Here is a 19426-nt window from a genome sequence, read left to right on the forward strand (position 1 = left end):
CCACTCCCCCCTCCACGCCCTTTTGCAATCACTTTTCCAGCGAGCGTGAAAATTGAGTGCCAACTCTGTGGGAAATGTGGGTAGCAATAAGGACGGGGGAAGGGGGTGGAAGGGGGGCGTTGGTCGGTGGGCGTGGCGCGAAATGTGAATACGGAAAATAGCTATTCGAGTGTCAAATCAAATGTCAATAGTGAGTGGGTGGGGGGGGGTTTTGTAGTCGAGCCATTTTAATGACATCTTCCAAAGTGTTTGCCAGTGCAATTTGGCGACACGGCCCCCGCTCTAATCCATAACTCCCCCCATTTTCCACCCGACTATGCTTTTGGCACAACAACAGCACCACAGTCCCTGACCCTGCCCCCTCCCCTTCCCCATCCCCCCTAATCATAGCCATCGTCATTGGACCCATAATTAACACCACTAGGAGCTGCAATTTGGAGTGCATTGTTGTCGTTCCCGATGTTCCTCACGCTGTTCAATCAGCTTCAGAAATGGCAGCGTGATTATTGCATTTCGAAAGAACTAGCTTTTAGAAAATGTCATTACAAATATGTATAGTACTTTAATTCTCAAAGAATCTCCTCTAAAATTTTGGTTTGTAATTTATATTTAATTTCTTAAAAATTTTGACGAGGTAACCTCTTTTCAAATCATCGAAAAATTGTCTTTACAGAAAACCTTGGTAAAACCTGAACTTTAAAGCACATAAGTTTTCTTACGGAAGTTACAATTTACAAGAGATAAATTTTAAAAATATTGTGATTAAATTCTGTTAAAATCTTGGTTTATAATTTTAGGTCGATTTTCCTGACATTTTTAAAAAGTTTTTAATAAAATTCCCAGAAACAGAAATCCAAATCTAACAGAAATGCGATAGAATTGACAGATCTTTATACTTGATTTTTATGGATCAATTATATTTTTAATTTTACTTTTAAGTAAATTTTTGTAAAAATAGATGAAAACGTTTATAGCCAGTTTTCAAACGAAACTAACACTCATCGATGACTTTCCTTGACCTAATTGTATTTAGCAAAGTTTTGATGTTCTGGGCATGAGATTTGGTGACCTCAAACTTCCGAGATAGTATTCTGTATACAGATTTTGTAACAGTTCGAATTCGTTATACCATTCCGACAGTGTCGAATTGAAATGCTCAATTTCATTTCCGTTTGCGTTCGTGAGTCTCGGGTCACGCTCCGCCCACTACAGTTGACCTCTGACCCTCACACACACTCACACACTGGGCGCAATCAAATACTTTACATCTACATACACACCAGGAGGCAACCGCCAGCACACACAAAAGTGTGTGTGTGTGTGGATGTTCGGTGGTGTGCGGGGGATTGGTTTTGCAAATTGATTGGTTTTTGAGGCTGTCACAGCTGGACGTCTGGCAAGTCAATTAGTTATTGGCAATTAAATGAATCCAAGTGAAATTTGACCCTGCCCTTCTGCTCTTCGTTCATAACTTTGTGATATGAAACCAGGTTTCGAGTGTATCTTCTTTACGTAAGCAAAAAATCCGATTTATTTTAATTATGAAAGTCCAGATGTTTGAATGTTTGGTTACCAGCTACCAATACCCATTAAAATCTCGACTTGTTTGACTCCATTTTTAATTCCAAAATACTAAAACTGATGTTATTAAAAATAAAAAAAAATAAACAAACATAAAACAATTAAACGCTACAAACTAGAATGCGCAGACAACACTTGACGTACGTGAGTGTGGAATCAAGTGGAGTATTCCGTAACTCGATGTACAACTCTCGATCGTTGTAGAATTTGTTTATAAATTAATTTGGTATCCAACTTCAAAAACACTCGACTAAAAGAGAAACTTTCGATTTAAATAAGTTAAATAATGATAAAAAAAAAAATGTGAATTGCTAATGCTAGACTGAGTTATTGATCTCGCTTTCGATGGCCACTCGAATTATGTGGGTGATGTGCTCCAATGCGGGGGCTTAAAAGTCCCTAAACCTTGCGATGCTCCTGGGCGTATTGCAGAGCTCCGGCGAGGATGCTCCTCTCCAGGCGGCGGTATTGCAACAGCATTAGCTCGATCTCCTGGACAGGTTTCCCCTCCTCCTTCAGTTCCAGCTCAGACAGCTCCTTCAGCTCGTCGGCCTCCCGCAATTCCTTATCGAAAACGGCCAAGAGCAGCTTCAGCCTGTCCTCCAGGAACTGCCAGGTGCGCGTCTCGTGATCCGTCTCCAAAGCACAGTCGATGTGCAGCAGGTCACCCGCCCGCTCCAAGTCGCTGCACCAGTGTTCCAGCTGCTCGGCGCTCATCTTGAACACCCGGACGAAGGCCAGCAGCTCCTTGGATATGAAATCCGGCGCCGGCAGCACTCGTAGCTCTGCATTGTGACGGATGCTTAGCTTGTCCAGAATACTAGCCCTCTTCGCGGCAAGTGCGTCCGTGGGACTCAGGCCCACGCGGATATTAACGTAGTCCTTCAGGTTGTTCACGTCCACAAAGCTGATAAAGAAAGCAGAAAAAATAAATTAGTTAGAAATTCCCAATATATATGTATTTCAAAGAGCAATTTCATAAAAATATAGTTACAATTCATTTAAAAATTCAACATAAAAATAATTACCCCTTAATAGGTTTATAAAAAATATTTTAAAATCACCAAAGTTTAACTAGCATTAAACTATTCAACTCAATAATGAATATTTACCAATTACAATTAAATACCAATTAAAATTAGTACTTTTATATACATTTTTGTTCGATTATCAATTACTGGAAATGGCCGGGGTCAGGTACTCACCCATTGTGCACCAGAAGATCGGTATTGGACCGATCGCCGTAGTAGATGAAGAACTGCTCTCCGGCGGCACACGCCTCCTGGGCGGTGCACTCCAGTTGCCTGGAAAAGGAGCCGTAGAAGGAGGTGATCTTGCCCGGCCTGTGGTTGGCCATATCCCAGTAGGGAATCAGGGCCGAGATAAACTTGGGGCTGCCCTCGCTTTCGCTGGGCACCAGATTTTGGCGGGTCATTACCGTGGAAACGGCCCATCTGGAAAAAAAACAAGTGAAGGTGGTTAATTCTCTGCTCAAAAATCTATAAATAATGTTAAAAAAATATATTGGGTTATAATATAAAGCATATTATCGTTTTTGGAAAAATCTAAGCTTTACTTAAATTATTTCATTCGTAATTGTAAACTATAGAACTTATCTGTACGCAGCTAAAATTAAACTACAACCTTTTAACCTATAAAAAAAACCTCGCATAAATAAATAAGATACGTTTATTTCGGCACCAAGAGTACAATTTACTCGATTCTATTCAGTATTGTTTTTTTTATCCCCGTTCTTGGGTATTTTTGGCTTCTTTTTTATTCGCTTTGCTGCGGTTGCTGCTGGTTAGGCCACAAAGAAAAGTTTTTCATTTAATTGTGCATAAATTTTTCAATTTAATTATGAAAAGCAGCAACTTGTTTGAAGTGGTTTCAGGGTGGGGTAGTCGCCACTCACTTTGTTAGAAATCACCATGGACTAGAGCAAGAACAGCTATTGCAGTAAGTTTTCCCCCCCCAGTTTTTTTTTTCTCATTCTCTTGGCTGTATTTATTTCTGGACAGCAAAGAAAAAAAAAGAAAAAAAGGAGCAAAGTTTTCAACTTTTTCTGGAAGCCTTTGTATTGGCTCTTATGTCTTTCCAGCCAGCTTTTGGCACAGAAGGGGCAGGGTATTTTTATTAAAAGTAATAAGTTATCAGATGGCATTGGCAGTGTTGGAAAGGCCCAAGCGAGTGGGGCTCCTTTTGTGCCGACTGTACGAATACCTGGGCAAAAGTTAATCAGCACTCAAGGGTCTGCCACTTTCTCTACTTTCCCCATTTCGCCCTGTTGCAGTTAATCGGATAACTGAACTTGAATGCGCTGTTAAGTTTTTAAGTATGACGAACTTTTCCTTTGCTGAACTATATATTTCCAGGTGATGGCGGCACTTGTTCTTTTTAGGAAATTCGTTTTTTTTTCTATTGATAAAAAGATTACGTATTTGCATGATATTTTTGGATGGAATTTAAATGATGTCAAAGGACGTATGTGTGCTGCTGATAAACTGTACCTTTTTTTGAGAGATTTTTTCTTTAACTGGTTTTATATTTATACACCTTTATGATCAGTCTATAACAGTATTTTCTGCAGAGTCCACTGCTCTTTTTCAACACTGTTTGACTTTTATCGATGGAAATTGACTGGCTTTAAGGCCACACAAACGCTTTCAAAGGCCATTGACAGAGTCGTCTGCCATTGACAACCAAGGATGAAGGATGCCAGGCTCGCAGAACCAGATGCGATTCTCACCTGTCACCTGGCAAAGGGAAGTGAGTCAGCCAGTCAGCCATTCAGCCAGACAACAAGCCATCCGGATTTAATAACTCACCGACATGACGTTTTCAAGTGACTCAAATTGCCGACGTCTTTTGTGCTTTTCTGTTGCTCGAATGCCCTTCGAACTTTGCCATGTCATTACTCTCCATACAAATAATATGACTCACAACAAGCCTTTGACTTACATCAAATTCCATATGCAAAATGCAGGGTGAACATGCTTTTCATTTAATTGAGATTTCCATAAAACTCATCTTTAAGCTTGGTTCTGCGCATTCTACTCCCTAATTTCCTGTAATCCACCTATGAATCTACAGGCGAAGAAAAATGCTGATTTGTGATTCAAACTGGCAAACTGTTTTCCCTGGCTTTGCCATATTTGTTCACCGGACAAGTTGAGACTCTTACGATACAATCCAATTGCCGGCGAAAGGACTCTTTATTTTCCAGTCTTCGTCTGTTCTTCATTATGTATGCATACTCCTGCAGTCCTTTTCCCAAACATTTCTTCTTTTCACGGGGAAAAGCCAGAAACTTAGACCAAATTGAAAATGGAGCAGATGGGGAAAAAAAAGGGCAAAAAAGAAAACACTGTCGAAAGAGATGTCACAGCAAATGACGTGACAGAAATGCGTGTAATGTTCTGGGCTGCATTCTCGATTTCATTCCATTCGCCTCGATTCGATTTTCTATGGCTTATGCAATGTTGGCCATTATTTCTCCATTTTTTGTTCCTGTTTTCGTTTGCATGATAACATGTATTTGTTGCTGGCAGTTTTTCTCGGCATTGCAATGAGTTCGGTAGAAAATTTCCATTACATAGTTAGGCCCGTGGCTTTTGGGTTAATTATTTTGGCATCTGTCTGGCCCATCGAATGGCTCATGATGGTGAAACCGCAAAGGGGATGCAATAATGCATTAGTCTGATTAGATGATGAGGTTGTCGGCGATCGACTTTGCCAACAGTTAATCAAAGGCAAACATCCTGTGCATACAGCTATACATATATATTATTGATGGCTTACATATATGCACTCCTGCTGTTCATAATCAATCACCTGTATGCATCTTTATCTGAGCTTCCTTCCGGTTCTGCTTCCAGCCGAAAATTGAAAATTAATTACACATGCACAAAAGGTCCTGCGGAGACACCTCATTTCCAGTCCACCTCCCAAGGGATTAACATACTCTGGAGGCGATTTTATAATTATGAGCCAAGTTATTTCAATTGGGCCGATATATTATTCAATTATATGCGTGGATGACTTTTCCCTAATTTGCAGCAAGTAAATAACTGAGACGTTTTTGTATAACAAACGGGTAAATTCATTATGGCAAAAGTCTTCTCAATAAAAAACGATGCTGCAATAATAATTCTATGCACATCTGCTAATCGAAATTGTTAAGTATTCGTGCCGTTAACAACACGCATTATTTTCACCATTCAATTTTTATGATGTCAGAAAAGAAGCCAAGCTTCAATATCATAACATAAAACCATGGCCATTATGTTCACTTATTTTTAGAGGTACTTTCCTTACTTTCCAGAAAATGGTAAGGAAAGGAGTGCAGTAGATGGTTTTTATCCTCAATAAACAACAGACATTTGATTAGATGTCAATAACGCAAAATGAGCGTGGGTTTTTCCCTGCTTTTTTTCGGGCAGCTGATTATGGTGGAAAGTCAATAAAGAGCACGGCAAATATTTATAGATTCCAACTATCAGACGGCTCGGGCTCATCCATCACACCCACTCATATGTGCAGAAACATGGAAAAGTAATTTAATGCACTGCGGAAATTTCATTTTGATTGAAAAGCAAATAAACCTTTTTCATTTTCACTTAGTTGTTTTTTAAGACTATCATATTTTGTGAAATAAACTTTTGGATTTACTCAACTTAACATAATTTATACATATGTATTGAATATGTATTGTTAAAAGGTTGTTGTTAATATAAAAATGTGCAGTCTTAACTCATTAAAATGTATATGTGCGTTAAAGGACTTTAGTTATTAAATCCTAAACTGAGGATATAATCTATAAGCCCATATCTTTTCTTGCAGACATCCGATTTCAAAGTGGCATATCTCTAACTGATTCTGATTTAATTCTTTAAAAAACTGTGTTCTCAGTTTATTTTTTATTCTTTGGTCGATTTTTCGTCATTTTAAACGATGTTACCCCTTTCCAAATTTTCGAAAATTGGCTTTGCTGAAAAATTACCTAAAACCTGCATTTCAAAGCTCATAACTTTTCTTACAGACATCCGATTTCAAAGTGGCATATCTCTAAATGATTCTGGTTTAATTCTCTAAAAAACTGTGTTCTCAGTTTATTTTTTATTTTTTGGTCGATTTTTCGTCATTTTTAACGAAAATTGGCTTTGCTGAAAAGTTACCTAAAACCTGCACTTCCAAGCTCATAACTTTTCTTTCCCCTTTCCAAATTTTCGAAAATTGGCTTTGCTGAAAAGTTACCTAAAATCTGCACTTCCAAGCTCATAACTTTTCTTACAGACATCGAAAATTGGCTTTGCTGAAAAGTTACCTAAAACCTGCACTTCTAAGCCCATAACTTTTCCTTCAGACACCCGATTTACTAATGGCATACTTCCAAATGATTGTGGTTAAATTCTCTAAATATCTGTGTTTTTTTTGTATTTCATAAATAGAGATTTACAAACAATTCTTTTCAAGTTGGGAAATGTTTTTTTGACTATGGAACTTTCCCTGATGACTGATAAACAATCACTTGTGTTTTGTTCTATTTGCAGCTGCTGCAGACGGGTGTTTCCCTGATTGTGGAGGATCCAAAGGGCTCCGGCGATGGGAGTGGCAGTGGCAATGGCAATGGCAGTGGTGTCCCATCCAATCGCCGGCGCACCGCTCAGCTGGCCACTCGCAAACGGAAGCGTCGCCCCCAACTTCCGCTGGCCACGATGGGGGCCACGGAGGAGGATTCGGGTCCGGATGCCACCGCCGCCTACTGGCGTGGCCATGTGGAGGACGATGCAGATGCTTTGCGAAGGCGCAAGCAGCCTTTAGTGAGGGAACCAATGGCAGCCCTCGAACGGGATCGGGATCGGGAAAGGGAGAAGCAGCGCCAGCGGGTGGAGCCCACGGATGCCAGTCCGCAGGGCAGTAATCCCAGCAAGGCCTACCGTCGTCCGTATGGCCAGGCCAAGAAGGAACCATCGGCGGATGCGGGCGAAGCAGCGCCGACCAAGACGGCCGTGGATCTCAAGAATATACTGAAGAATTCCGGCGGCCTGAGTCTCAGTGAAATCCTGCAGCAGAAGAATCTCTCGTTGGACGATCTGCTCAAGGGCAAACAGAATGCCCTGCTGGCACTACAGACCACAGCGGTTGCCCCAGCAGCAGCCGCCACCTACTCCTCCTCCTCCTCCGCATCCACCGCCGCTCGAGGGGATTCACCGAAAAAGGCCACCGGTCAACAGAATAAACAGGGCGTACGGCGATTGCCCGCTGCCTATACCACCACTAGCACCACTGGCCACGAGGAGGGGGGTGAGTCCTCCTCCTCGATCGCCTCCTCCAAAAGCAAGGCCAAGTTCCCCAGCGCCCTGCAGCGTTTGAAGCTCTTTGGCAGCTCTTCGCGGGAGAGCAGCACCACAAGACGGATTCTGGGGGGAGGCAATGGAGGCTACAGCAGCACCACCATGGCCACCAGCACCACGGCAGGTGGTGGCACCACCACCAGCACCACCCGCGTGCCACTCTACAAGAAGCGGCAGCACTTGCGGTCCACCCTAAGGCCCTTTAAGCCGATAACTAGCACCACTAGTACCACTAGCACCACTAGCACCACTGCAGCGGCGGTGACCACCACTCAGGAGGTGGAGACGAGCACGGCCTACTCCACCACCACGGTGGTGAGTAACTTGGAGGAAGGCCAGGAGGAGGAGAACTCAGAGGAGGTGGAAAGGGAGAGGGAGAGGGAAAGGGAGGAGGAGCAGGAGGCGGAAGAAAGGCCAAAGAACGAGGAGCAGGAACAGGACCAGAACCATGAAAATCAGGACAACCAGGAGCCGGAGGAACCCGAAGAGCACATCGATTCCAGTGAAGCCGAGTCGGAAGAGGGCAATTCACATACGGAGCCACCAGCAGCACCACCTGCTCCCTCTCCCTCTCCTTCCCTGCCACCCGGTAATCCCCGATATCGCTTGAGAAACTCCAGCATTAAGGAGATCCAGAAGCGCCTCAAGGACAACTTCATTGGCGGGAATGTGGTGGAGAGTGGTGAGGAGGTGGATCTGGCCGGCAGTGGTCCCAGTTCCACGACATCAGCCACGCCCTCGAATAAAAGTAACGAGGAACTCAGTTACGGAGACGACGAGCTGGAGAACTTCTTCGACGAAGTGGAGAGCCATACGCACCACACGCGAGTGCCGGCACCACCACCACCAGCCCTGGCACCACCGGCAAGGTTACCCACTCCCGAAGCACCACCATCACCACCCACCTATCCCTCCTTCGAACCACCCCCCTACCATGCAGCACCACCCACTTTATCGGCGGGCAAACCAGCACAATTGAATATTATAGACGATGTGGACGATCGGACGGATTTGCTGGAGCTGATCGAGGATCGGCGATCGGGCAATCGGCTGTTCAAGGTCCTCGAGCAGCGCAACATGACGCTGGAGGAGTTGATCGAGCACCGGAAACGGGGCTCCAGCCAACTGCATCTGTCCACCATTGTGAGCGGCGGCGACGAGCACTCCCGGCTGTATCCTGGCCAGAAGGTCCTGCTGCAGGACAACATGGACATCGTGACCGCCTTCGAGAACTTCCCGCACTTCAATCTAATGGACCTGAAGAGCGTGAAGCCGGATGAGATCAAGACGGACTCGCAGGGCTCCAGCTACTTCACGTCCATTATCGATATTGAGCCGAATGACGAGGTCAAGCCCATTGGAAATCGAGGTATTACGGCTTTGCGATTGCGTAAGCAACGCCAGCGGTGGGCAGAGGGGAGGGGCGGGGGCGGTTTGCGGGGGGCAGTGGCAGGAGGGGTGAGGGGTGAGAGGTCCTTTGCTCCTTCGCGGGCTAAAAACATATAAAAACACGAATTAACCAGTCCCCTTCTCTCAACAAAATACCCATTTAAATTATACATATTAGTTTAGTTTCCGTAAGTTCGAAACAAACCGTATGGATATACTAACTAGAAATACATATGCTATACAAATAAAGTTTATAAATGAGATTATAAATAGCAAGTAATGCTGGTGCAATGGATTTAAATAGGCTTTAAGATCCCTGCCTGCCAGCTGCCCAAAAATTAAAACTTTGATTTCCGTTTAGCTGCAGTGGCAACTTAAGAAATGTTTTAAACTCTTTTACAAAATGGATTATGTAAATTCATTTTTAAAAAAAGTTTAAATGTAAAAGAGATTTTTAAAATTCGTATAATAGCTAAATTGATCAAAGAGTTTAGAACCCGGCATAAAATGGATAACATTCACCCTGTTTCTCGCCCATTTCTCGGCCAATTTCTATCCCTTTTCCCTGTCGTTCAAATGCGTTTTTTTGCAGGTCCCGCCTACGCGCAGACATCCTCCTCATCGGCGACCATTGGAGCGGGCACGGGAACGATATCCATTAATTCGCGTGGCGAGAAGTCGCTGGGCTTCTTCCCCTCGTGGAAGACCCTGGCTTTAGCCTCCTTGGCCACGGCCACCGAGGAGCGGAATCCCTACTTCCTGCCGCCGCCACGACTGCTGCTCGACGGGAGTTCGCAGGAGATGGACTCGAATCCGGAGGCGGAGGCGGAGGTCGGCGGTGAGCCCACCAGCATCGACATCGACCTGAGTGTGAGTCCCTACGGTGGCGGTGGCAACTCCTCCTCGATGGTGGACAACAGTCGGCTGCCGCCGAACAACGATGTGATCGATGAGATCGAGAATGAGGTGGCGCGGGCCCATGACCTCATGGATCTGGAGCTATCCGGTCCCGGTTTCCATCGCAGTCCGGCGGCAGCGGCGGCCACGTCCGCCGTATCGCAACAGCACTTGGGCAGTCTGTATGCCAGCATGCCGTCGGGCCTCAAGTCGGCGATTGTGGCCAGCACGGCGATTGTGATCACGGCCCTGGCCACTTTCCTGGTCATCTTCGTGGTCTGCCGATGGAAACAGCAGCGGAGGCGGAAGAGCAGCTACCTAAGGACCTACAATGCGATGAAGAGCAAGCTGCCGCAGATGGTGCAGCCATCGCGTCGCTCCTCGATGCGTCACCACATGGAGGAGCTGGTCATTGGATCTGGATCTGGGTCGGGATCGGGATCGGGAACGGGATCTGGAAAGGGATCGGGATCGGGAGCGGGCATTGCCAGCATCTCCACGTCGGTGGCTTGTTGCACGCCCGTCCATCAGCTGCAGCGCCAGAGTTCCCTACTCTTTGGTCGCGATGGATCGGCCACATTGAGCACTGCCACCTCGCTGACCACGAATACCACCACAAACAGCAACATTCCGACGGGGGCGACACCACCTGCTGCTCCGCCGGAGGCGTTGAGTGGGCGTGGCCTGGCCATTTCGCTGAGAAGTGCCCACCAGAAACTGAACACCATGGATCCAAATTCGCCGGAGGTGCAGGAATATCTCTTCGACACGCTGCGCAAATCCTTTGACAATTAAGCAATAGGCAATTGTAACAATAGACCGTTGTTTAGGCCAAGTTTTATATAAATATACACGTAACACACACACACACACACTCAAACACACACACTCAACGCGAAGGAGCAAAAGTTAGTCGATTAATTAGTTTAAGCAGGTAGGAGGTGGAATTTTTTTGAGCTCGATTAGAGGAACATTCTGTGAGAGAAAGTAAAACTAACAAAAAAAAAATAAAAAACCTAGAAAACACATTTAAACAGTGCATGGCATGGCCATAAGGTAGTTTGAAAAAAGGTTAACAATATTGAAATGATTACGACTTTTATTTATATGAAAAAATAATGTCTAAATTTAAATATTTGGTTACATGATAAATATCATTGAAATTTTAAAACCTATTATTTTCGGTCATGTTTAGTTCATTGATTTTAATGATATAATTTTTATATAAAATGTATTATAATAAAAATAAATTGAGTTTACAAAGGTATATTTAGCGTCTATAAAAGCAGAAAAAACATAAAGCTGAATTAATTATTATAACGTAAATTATTTTTTTTACAAAAAATATACAATTTTGAACATTTATTGAAAGCATGTCTAAACAACTAAACTTTAAACCGCCCTACGTTTATGCCGCGCACTGTTGCTAGTCCCTAAGCTCGGCAAACTATCGTTTCCAACTATCTAGATTTAATGTATGAGTATAAACCGTCAACTAAAGCGACTCTTTCAACTAAATTATAGGACACGGCATACAAATGGGTTTCTTAAGCACGAGATAAAAACGAAAACTAACTTACACGATGAGAAGAACCGAATCTTAGCCAAAAAGAACACATGTGTTTTAGACACTCCCCCGAAAAGCCCAAATCGAATATATATTGAAATTCGAGAGAGAACAAGTAAACCATTTATGAGGACAATAAATATTAATGAGAGAAAAACGAGAAAAAAAAAGAGGAAAACTGCGATCGAGACGATTTTACAAAAGCAAATTTCTTTCTGGCACTGACTAAAATACCAAAATTTAATTCAAATTGGATCAAGGCAAAGCATAGATGGGCGCTAGATGGGCGTGGTCATTAGCACAACAACACAAGCAACCACATCAAAAAAAAAAAAAAACAACAACAATGACAACACTAATAGATTAAATGTTCAAATGCACTGCAAAAAGCAAAAGGAAAATAGAAAAAATACTTGTATTTATTTTGTAGAGCAGACACTTTATTTTTGATTTTGATTTGATTTTATTTCATTTGATTTCCTTACCACCCCCGCCCCTCTCACTAGGCAGTAGAACATCTGGCGACAGTATATATATATATAAATATAATTATATATTTAAGCACGCTCAAATATGTATGTAAATAAGTTTCAATTTGATTTTTTTGAGAAATAAAATGTAGATCAAATTGTGGCAAAGAATGCAAACATTTTGAAAACACTTGAATGAGTCATTCGATGGGTTTTGTGGACTAGCACCGAAATATATGAAGATCCCTAAATCTAGTGCCTAGTGCACCATGACCCGTCCAAAGTGAAAGCGGATCCGTAAATAGATCTTCGGCACAACAATGCGATCGCAATGCCAGACGGGAAGGTCAACAATGGTCGGGCAATCTGGCCATATGTACTCTCGATTAAAAACAAACAGCACCAGCTGTGCATGTAATTTATGGGCAATGGGACAACTGGCACTTGCAAAGGTATCTCTACACAAAAAATACCCCAACCCAAAACCAAATCAAACTTAAATAAGAATAATACATCATGATCAACCGAATTTTAAGAGGAATTCTAAGTTAACAAAATTGGATAGGTACTTAATCTATTTCTAGAGAAACTGAAGACATCGTCAACCATTTAATATCAGGACATAAGGAATCAAACATTATCTATAAAAAGAAAACTTGGTCTAAAGCCATATTTCATGTACATATTTATAATTTTACGTCCAGTTAAACCAATTTTTAAAGGTATTTTTGGTACAAATTTAAAGTTAAATTTAGGATAAATAAAAATGCACTTGTGAAAATATTATAAATATAGGGAAATATTAAGAAATTACTTTATAAAGCTAATAAGATATGTTTTTAATACTTTAAAACGTTTCAAGGTATAAACTTATATGTATAAAAACTGTATTTAGAGGGTATATTAAATCTGCCCTATAAGAATTAATAAGTTAAAACCAGGTAGATTCAGTACTTAAAGGGGCTACAAGTGTGGATATATATATGCCAGTGAACTACCTATATGGTAGTAGTATTTGGACGACTAAATCCAGTTCAAAACCTTAAGTGACCGCTGGCAAATACAATAATCATATCTGAAGGACATTTGAATTACATATGCTTAAACCATAAACCGTAAAACTCACCTGTAAAGCTGGTAGCAGAGTCCGCGCTTGGTAAGGAAGAAGCAACGGTTGTCATTGCCGGTGCGGTTGCCCAGGATGTGGGCGTCCCTGTAGAGGAAGGCGTACTGCTTGGCAATCACGCGGCACTGGCGCAGCGCCATGGAACAGGCGGCGGTGCCACGGAGGCGCTGCATCTGCTTGGTGCTGAAGTACAGCACGGTGTTGTATTTGGCGGGCAGGACATCGATGTAGGGTCGCCAATCGCTGGCCTCGCCGCGGATCTTCTCGATGACCAGATCGTGGGCCAGATTCAAGTGGGTGGCCTGCTGCATGTTGCCAAACAACCGGCAATTGGATTTGCTCTCCTCGGAGAAGATGAGGGCGCGGGGCACACTGAGCACCAGTTCCTCCTTTTCCAGTTGGCGGGTGGCCCGTAGTCCCAGTTGGTAGCCCGGAAAGATAGCAATCTCCAGTCCCTCGCTGTGGACTCCTCCGTTTTTGGCCCACGAACTGAAGGCTTCGACTTTGGCCAGGCGACTTTGATCGTCCGCGGAGTCGTTGACCTGTTGGCAGACCACCTTGCTGAGTGGCTCCTCCAGGGTCATGATTTGTGTGAGGAGCTGCTGGAGCTGCTCGTACTGCCGCCACTCCTCGTTGGGATTCGCCGGCTGCTGCTCCACCAGATCGACCAGTTCGCTAACTAGCTTGTTCAGTTGGTTTCGCTTTTTGGGTATCAAAGTTGGCAATAAGCTTGCCGCCGCTGGATCCTCCGTAGAATCCTTATCCTGCGATCCGGATGAGGATGCAGGTGCTCCGGATTGCTGTTGCTGCGGCTTGGCCTTCTTGTTGCGCTTGTTGTTCTTGCCCATGGTGGGAGAGAGGAGAGGTGCCCTAGGTGAGAGAGAGAGAGAGAGTGCGACAGAGACGGAGTGCAAAGCGGTACCGGCGGCCCAAAACAACAACAGCCAAATAAGGAAAATCCACAAGGAAAAGAAAACCGCACGCGGCGATCAGCTGGCCGGCAGTGTGACCCTGCGCAGGGCGCCACTTAAATACCCGGCCAATCAATATACCAAACCCCTAAATATACCAAATTCTAAGGAAAGCTCACTGCTGGTCACCCCAATTATTGATTTTACAATTTAGTCCTACTTAGGGTATTCCCCCATTGTTAAATTCTTGAGCTTTCAACATTAAAGTTCAGCAATTAAAAGAAGATTATTTTTTACGATTATATTTCCATAAAACAGACAACAGTGACTTTTTAATTAATTATTTTCTATCTCTTCTCTAGTTAAACGTTATGAAAAATAAATTATCTTATAAAAAATAAATTGAGCGTCTAAATTTGTAATTAATTGGGTTATACTTTTCAGAATGCAAATGCAAAATCTCTTTTTCTTCTGTTCCTCAGTTTGGTTTTTTCTTATTTATACTTATATTTGGCAATGGCCTAGAGGGTTATCATCAATTTTCTACCGTTACTCCCTGATTTCACTTTGTTTTGACAAACATAAAGCTGATAACAAGAAACCAAAAATATAAATATTATTTGGTGCACCGGCAAGTAAAATTAAAACAAATATATATGTATGCCAACAGATGCTTTGTTATTAGGCTTATAAAACCAAGAATGAAAAGCAAAATCACACTTGGGAATTATATTGTACATGTGTATGTGGCCTATTTTTAAACGAATTAAAAATAAGAAATCCTTAAGAGTATTTTAATGTGATGCTTCTGTCCTTTATTGTTATCGGTGCTGACCCAGAAAAAACAAGAAGATAAGACCCCATCAGATCACTACGCACTTTGTTCCCCCTCAAGTTAGGGTGAACCATCAGATGTTAACCTGTTAAAACATATATTTTGTTTAACTATTATTTCCTTTACTATCAGTTTAATTCAAATTTTTTAATTGACCTGATACATTTATTTAGCACATATTCGTGATCATGAATCCTGTTATTTAATACAAAAATTAATATTATTTATATAATAACTATGTATTTAAATAACTATATTCAAAGTAAGTTAGTTTTAAAATTATTTAATGATATTATTTTCCCGAATCTGGATAATCAAAAACTACTTTGATTTAAAGCATCGCCTTAAAATATGGTCCATCCAGTTGTGTAGAGACACTCTCAGTTCCCAGTTCAATGACTTCTCTGAGGCAATCGCACCGGTTGGGGCAGCAATGAGCCAGAGCGGGAAAGAGAGGCAGTGGGGCGTATCCAAAGGGGTGCCAGTTCCCCAATCAAAAATATTCAGATATATAATTCCTTAGTTTTATATACAAGTTACACTGGATTTTAATGCTTAGCAAACCTTTGCTTGGGTAAACTATTCCAAAAAAAATCTTTAAAGAATATATGTTCTTAATACACTTTTTTATTTAAGGCCTTGATTAATAAATTGTACCAGTCTAGGTAATGCGGATTTTTAAAATATTTATATTTTTTATAAATATCGCGCTTGTTCTTAAATTCACTTCTATTTGATTACTTTTTTCAAAAACAAACTTTTATAAATTCTCGTTTTTAAAAACCACCGCCTAACATTTCGCTTCAATATTTTGAAGTTTTGTAATTTGAATGTTCGAGGACGAGTCACCTAGAATTTTATGATATTGGTGGAGATCTTTATCATGGGAGTCAGGGAGCCCCCTTTGTCCACGCCCTTGTCAATCTTGCTCTTATGCCTTGTGCTGCAAAAATGTTGCTGGAAACCATTGGTGCACAGTGCAATCGGGCAGTCCGACGGGAGAAGTTGGAAGAGCCTGAAGACAGAGAGAGAGAGAGAGATCGGTGATACGGGGACCATGTCTGTGAATGCGGATCTGCAGAAGGAGCGGGCGGCGGCCACTTTGGACAGCGAGGACTTTGCCCGCTGGTGGGCGGGTGGCGCCTCCCAGTTGGAGGAGCGTCGCGCCCTCGACCGCCGTTTCTACGACGATCCCGACTTCGCGGAGGCAGTGCATCCCAGCTGTCTGTCCTACAAGGAGCGCTACGAGCAGACGGTGGCCCGATCCACTCGATTCCTGGCCAAACTCCGGCAATGGCAGCGGGAGAAGCAGCCACAGCTCGATCTCAGCGTGAATACGCTAAGGGATTTCCGCTTGCTCCTCTCCGGATCCCTGGGCACCGGCCTCTTCCAGCAGAGTTTCCCCCTGCGGGTGCACTTCTCCATGTTCATGACCACCCTGCTGGGCCAGGGCACCGAGGAGCAGCAGGCCCAGTGGCTGAATCGATCCTGGCACATGGACGGCGTCCTGGGCACGTATGCCCAAACGGAACTGGGCCACGGCACCTTTGTCCGAGGACTCGAAACCCGAGCGGATTACGATGCGGAGCGGCAGGAATTCATCCTGAACACGCCCACCCAAAGTGCGTACAAATGGTGGCCCGGCGGACTGGGAAATACCGCCAACGTAGCCATTGTTCTGGCCCAGCTCTATGTGAAGGGCAAGCACTATGGGTTGCAGTCGTTTCTGGTGAGGATTCGGGACGAAAGGACCCACGAGCCGCTGACTGGAGTCGATGTGGGCGACATAGGACCGCGTCTGGGGGGGAATGGCGTGAACAATGGCTTCCTAGGACTGCACGACGTGCGCATACCGCGAAACCAAATGCTGATGAAGAATGCCCAAGTCCTGGCCGATGGCACCTTCGTCCAGGGCAGACCTCCATTGCTGCTCTACGGCACCATGGTCTATGTGCGGGTCATCACCCTCAAGGATGTGCTCTTTGGACTGCTGCAGGCAGCCACCATCGCCACCAGGTGAGCTAGATTAGATTCATAGATCATAAGTTGGATATCATTTGTTTTCAACACCATAAAATACGTAGGAAAGTTAGTTTAGGTGCATTCCGATAAGAGTTGGATTATCTTTTTCTTTACTTTTATACATGCTTTAAATAGGCGGTTTTTTATAGAAAGGAAAAGTTTTAGATATGCTAAAATATATATATAAAGCGTACTTCCAAAGCTTAGTATCGTGAAAAGCAATGATTTAAAAGAATATATCAAAATAGGAAAAATTAAAATTTATAGGAGTATTCTCCTTTAGTTTATTTAGTTTCATAATAATGATAAGAAACTTTGCACTTGGTCTTTTAAAATTACTTCAGTCATTTGTATACCCTATATAGTAGTTTTAAAAAACTTTTTAATTACCGTTATAGATTTATAAAAATTAGAAGACTTTATAATATAGGAATGATGGCCATAGATGACTATGTCATATATGTATGAATATATTAAAAGCATTGACATAGCTTAATTGTTTTTAAGCACATATTTAAGCATATCAAAATCTAGTCATTTTATAGAATATTTTATTTTTGTAATAGCCGTAAGGGTATATAAACTTCGGCTTGCCAAAGTTAGCTTTTTTTCCCGGTTCAAAAAAATTTATCTGTACTTCTACATGAAAAGGTTGTTATTGTCCACATTTAAAATTTCCTTTTTTTTAAGCCACTAAAACAATTTTAGCAATAAAATATATCTTTATACCATTAAGATTAGAGGCAAATATGATAATTTACAAAAAAGTGGCCAAATCGATAAAGTTTTAACAAAATAGTTAATTAAAACCCAAGTGTGCCAATAATTTTGTTCTGGGAAATTTGGTCCATTCTTTGGTTTTTTATTTTTAATAAATTATTTATAAAAGATAAATTAATGCAGTCACTTGTATTTAACAACAAATTAATGATTCTATCTAAAAATATTTTGTTATATTTTAATATCAGCATATTAGAAGAAGAAAAATAGCCCTAAAGTTTAACATGCTTGCCGTGGCAATGAAACTTAAGTTTGTCACTGTATATATCTGAAGTATAAATAAATATAAATACCTTCCAGGTATTCCGTGGTGCGTCGCCAGAGCCGGATTGATGTGGATCAGCCGGAGGTGTCGGTTCTGGACCACACCACGCAGCAGGCGAAGATCCTGCCGCAGATTGCCCGAGGCGTCTCCTATCGCCTGGTGTCCGACTGGCTGTGGCGCTTCTACGAGCAGGTGCTGCAGCAGCTGGAGGATGCGGGTGGGGGTGCTGGAGGTGGACGCAACTCCCTGCCGGAGCTGCACGCCCTGAGCTGCTGCCTCAAGGCGGTGGCCACCGACGAGGCCAGCCAGGGCGTGGATCTGCTGCGCAAGAGTTGCGGCGGCCATGGGTTCCTCTCCTCGGCCAACTTCGATAGCATCTATGGCCTGACCGCCGCCGCCTACACCTACGAAGGCGAGTACACGGTGCTCCTGCTGCAGACGGCTCGCTTTTTGGTCCGCCAATATGTGGACAGCTTGAAGCGGAAGGTCCTGCCACCCAGTGTCTCCTATTTGAGGGACACGGCTCGTCTGGTCTGGGGCAAGAACCTCGTGGCGAATTGTGTGCGGGCCCTGGAGATTTCGGCCTTGGAGCAGGTGCGTCAGGCCTGGCAGAGCCAGAGTGCCCACAAAACGAAGAGGGTGAGTCCCGAGATGGCCAGTAATCTGGCCGGCAGACAGCTCACATCCGCCGCCGTGGCTCATGCCCATGCCTTCTTCACGCGCAACGCTCTGGGGGAATTGGAGAGCCTGCGGCGGAAGGGTGACCTCGGCCCCAGTGTGGCCCTCGTCCTGGGCGAACTGGTGGAGCTCTTCGTCCTCGACACATTCCTGCGCCAGTCGGGATGCGTGCTCCGGTGGAACGGCGGCATCAATGGCACCCAGCTGCGCTTCGTGGAGCGCCGCTTTGAGGAGCTGCTGGCCAAACTGCGTCCGAATGCGGTGGCTCTGGTGGATGGCTTCGATTTCCACGATCGCGTCTTGGGCTCCACGCTGGGCTGCCACGATGGACGGGTCTACGAGCGACTGATGGAGGAGGCACGCAGGAATCCGGTCAACCAGGAGCCGGTCAACTCGTCCTTCTATAACCACCTGCTGCCCATGATGCGGGGAAAGCTGTGAGAAGCGGCTGGGAATCTCCATGCCGACATTTATTACACACTTTTTTTTTACCTATCTATAATATATACGATTGCCTATGAATTTGTTATTGAATATTTTATTAAAGTC

General features: G+C 43.5%; 3 protein-coding genes across 3 annotated transcripts in view; 2 read left to right on the top strand and 1 right to left on the bottom strand.

The window, feature by feature from the left end:
• LOC108047124 (ras guanine nucleotide exchange factor R) overlaps window positions 1-12287 on the top strand; it is a 54920-nt gene extending 42633 nt beyond the window's left edge. The window contains exons 2-3 of the mRNA XM_044461196.1: window positions 7134-9306; window positions 9919-12287. Coding sequence (XP_044317131.1) covers window positions 7134-9306; window positions 9919-11018 — 3273 coding nt within the window. The 3' untranslated portion in view covers window positions 11019-12287. The remainder of the gene's footprint in view (window positions 1-7133; window positions 9307-9918) is intronic.
• On the bottom strand, window positions 1723-14391 carry LOC108047125 (actin-histidine N-methyltransferase). The gene is made up of 3 exons (XM_017127211.2): window positions 13387-14391; window positions 2787-3035; window positions 1723-2488 (listed from the first exon to the last, which is right to left on the bottom strand). The coding sequence occupies exons 1-3, from the start codon at window positions 14232-14234 to the stop codon at window positions 1981-1983; spliced, it is 1605 nt and encodes a 534-aa protein (XP_016982700.1). The 5' UTR covers window positions 14235-14391; the 3' UTR covers window positions 1723-1980.
• Window positions 14392-15776: 1385 nt separating this feature from the next.
• LOC108047126 (probable peroxisomal acyl-coenzyme A oxidase 1) lies at window positions 15777-19336 on the top strand. Its single transcript, XM_017127213.2, has 2 exons — window positions 15777-17148; window positions 18235-19336. The coding sequence occupies exons 1-2, from the start codon at window positions 15992-15994 to the stop codon at window positions 19316-19318; spliced, it is 2241 nt and encodes a 746-aa protein (XP_016982702.1). The 5' UTR covers window positions 15777-15991; the 3' UTR covers window positions 19319-19336.
• The last annotated feature ends 90 nt before the right edge of the window (window positions 19337-19426 follow it).

Source organism: Drosophila rhopaloa, unplaced genomic scaffold (genome assembly GCF_018152115.1).
Source record: "Drosophila rhopaloa isolate 14029-0021.01 unplaced genomic scaffold, ASM1815211v1 contig_3, whole genome shotgun sequence".
NCBI classification, from domain to species: Eukaryota; Metazoa; Arthropoda; class Insecta; order Diptera; family Drosophilidae; genus Drosophila; species Drosophila rhopaloa.

What these genes read in the sequence shown, in the direction of transcription:
- LOC108047125 (XM_017127211.2), bottom strand. Translation starts at nt 14,234, where the DNA reads ATGGGCAAGAACAACAAGCGCAACAAGAAGGCCAAGCCGCAGCAACAG. An exon ending in CTCTGCTACCAGCTTTACAG is followed by an intron (nt 3,036 to 13,386) that starts GTGAGTTTTACG and finishes TTTTTTTTCCAG; the next exon opens with ATGGGCCGTTTCCACGGTAA. An exon ending in GATCTTCTGGTGCACAATGG is followed by an intron (nt 2,489 to 2,786) that starts GTGAGTACCTGA and finishes TTTCTTTATCAG; the next exon opens with CTTTGTGGACGTGAACAACC.
- LOC108047126 (XM_017127213.2), top strand. Translation starts at nt 15,992, where the DNA reads ATGATATTGGTGGAGATCTTTATCATGGGAGTCAGGGAGCCCCCTTTG. An exon ending in GCAGCCACCATCGCCACCAG is followed by an intron (nt 17,149 to 18,234) that starts GTGAGCTAGATT and finishes AATACCTTCCAG; the next exon opens with GTATTCCGTGGTGCGTCGCC.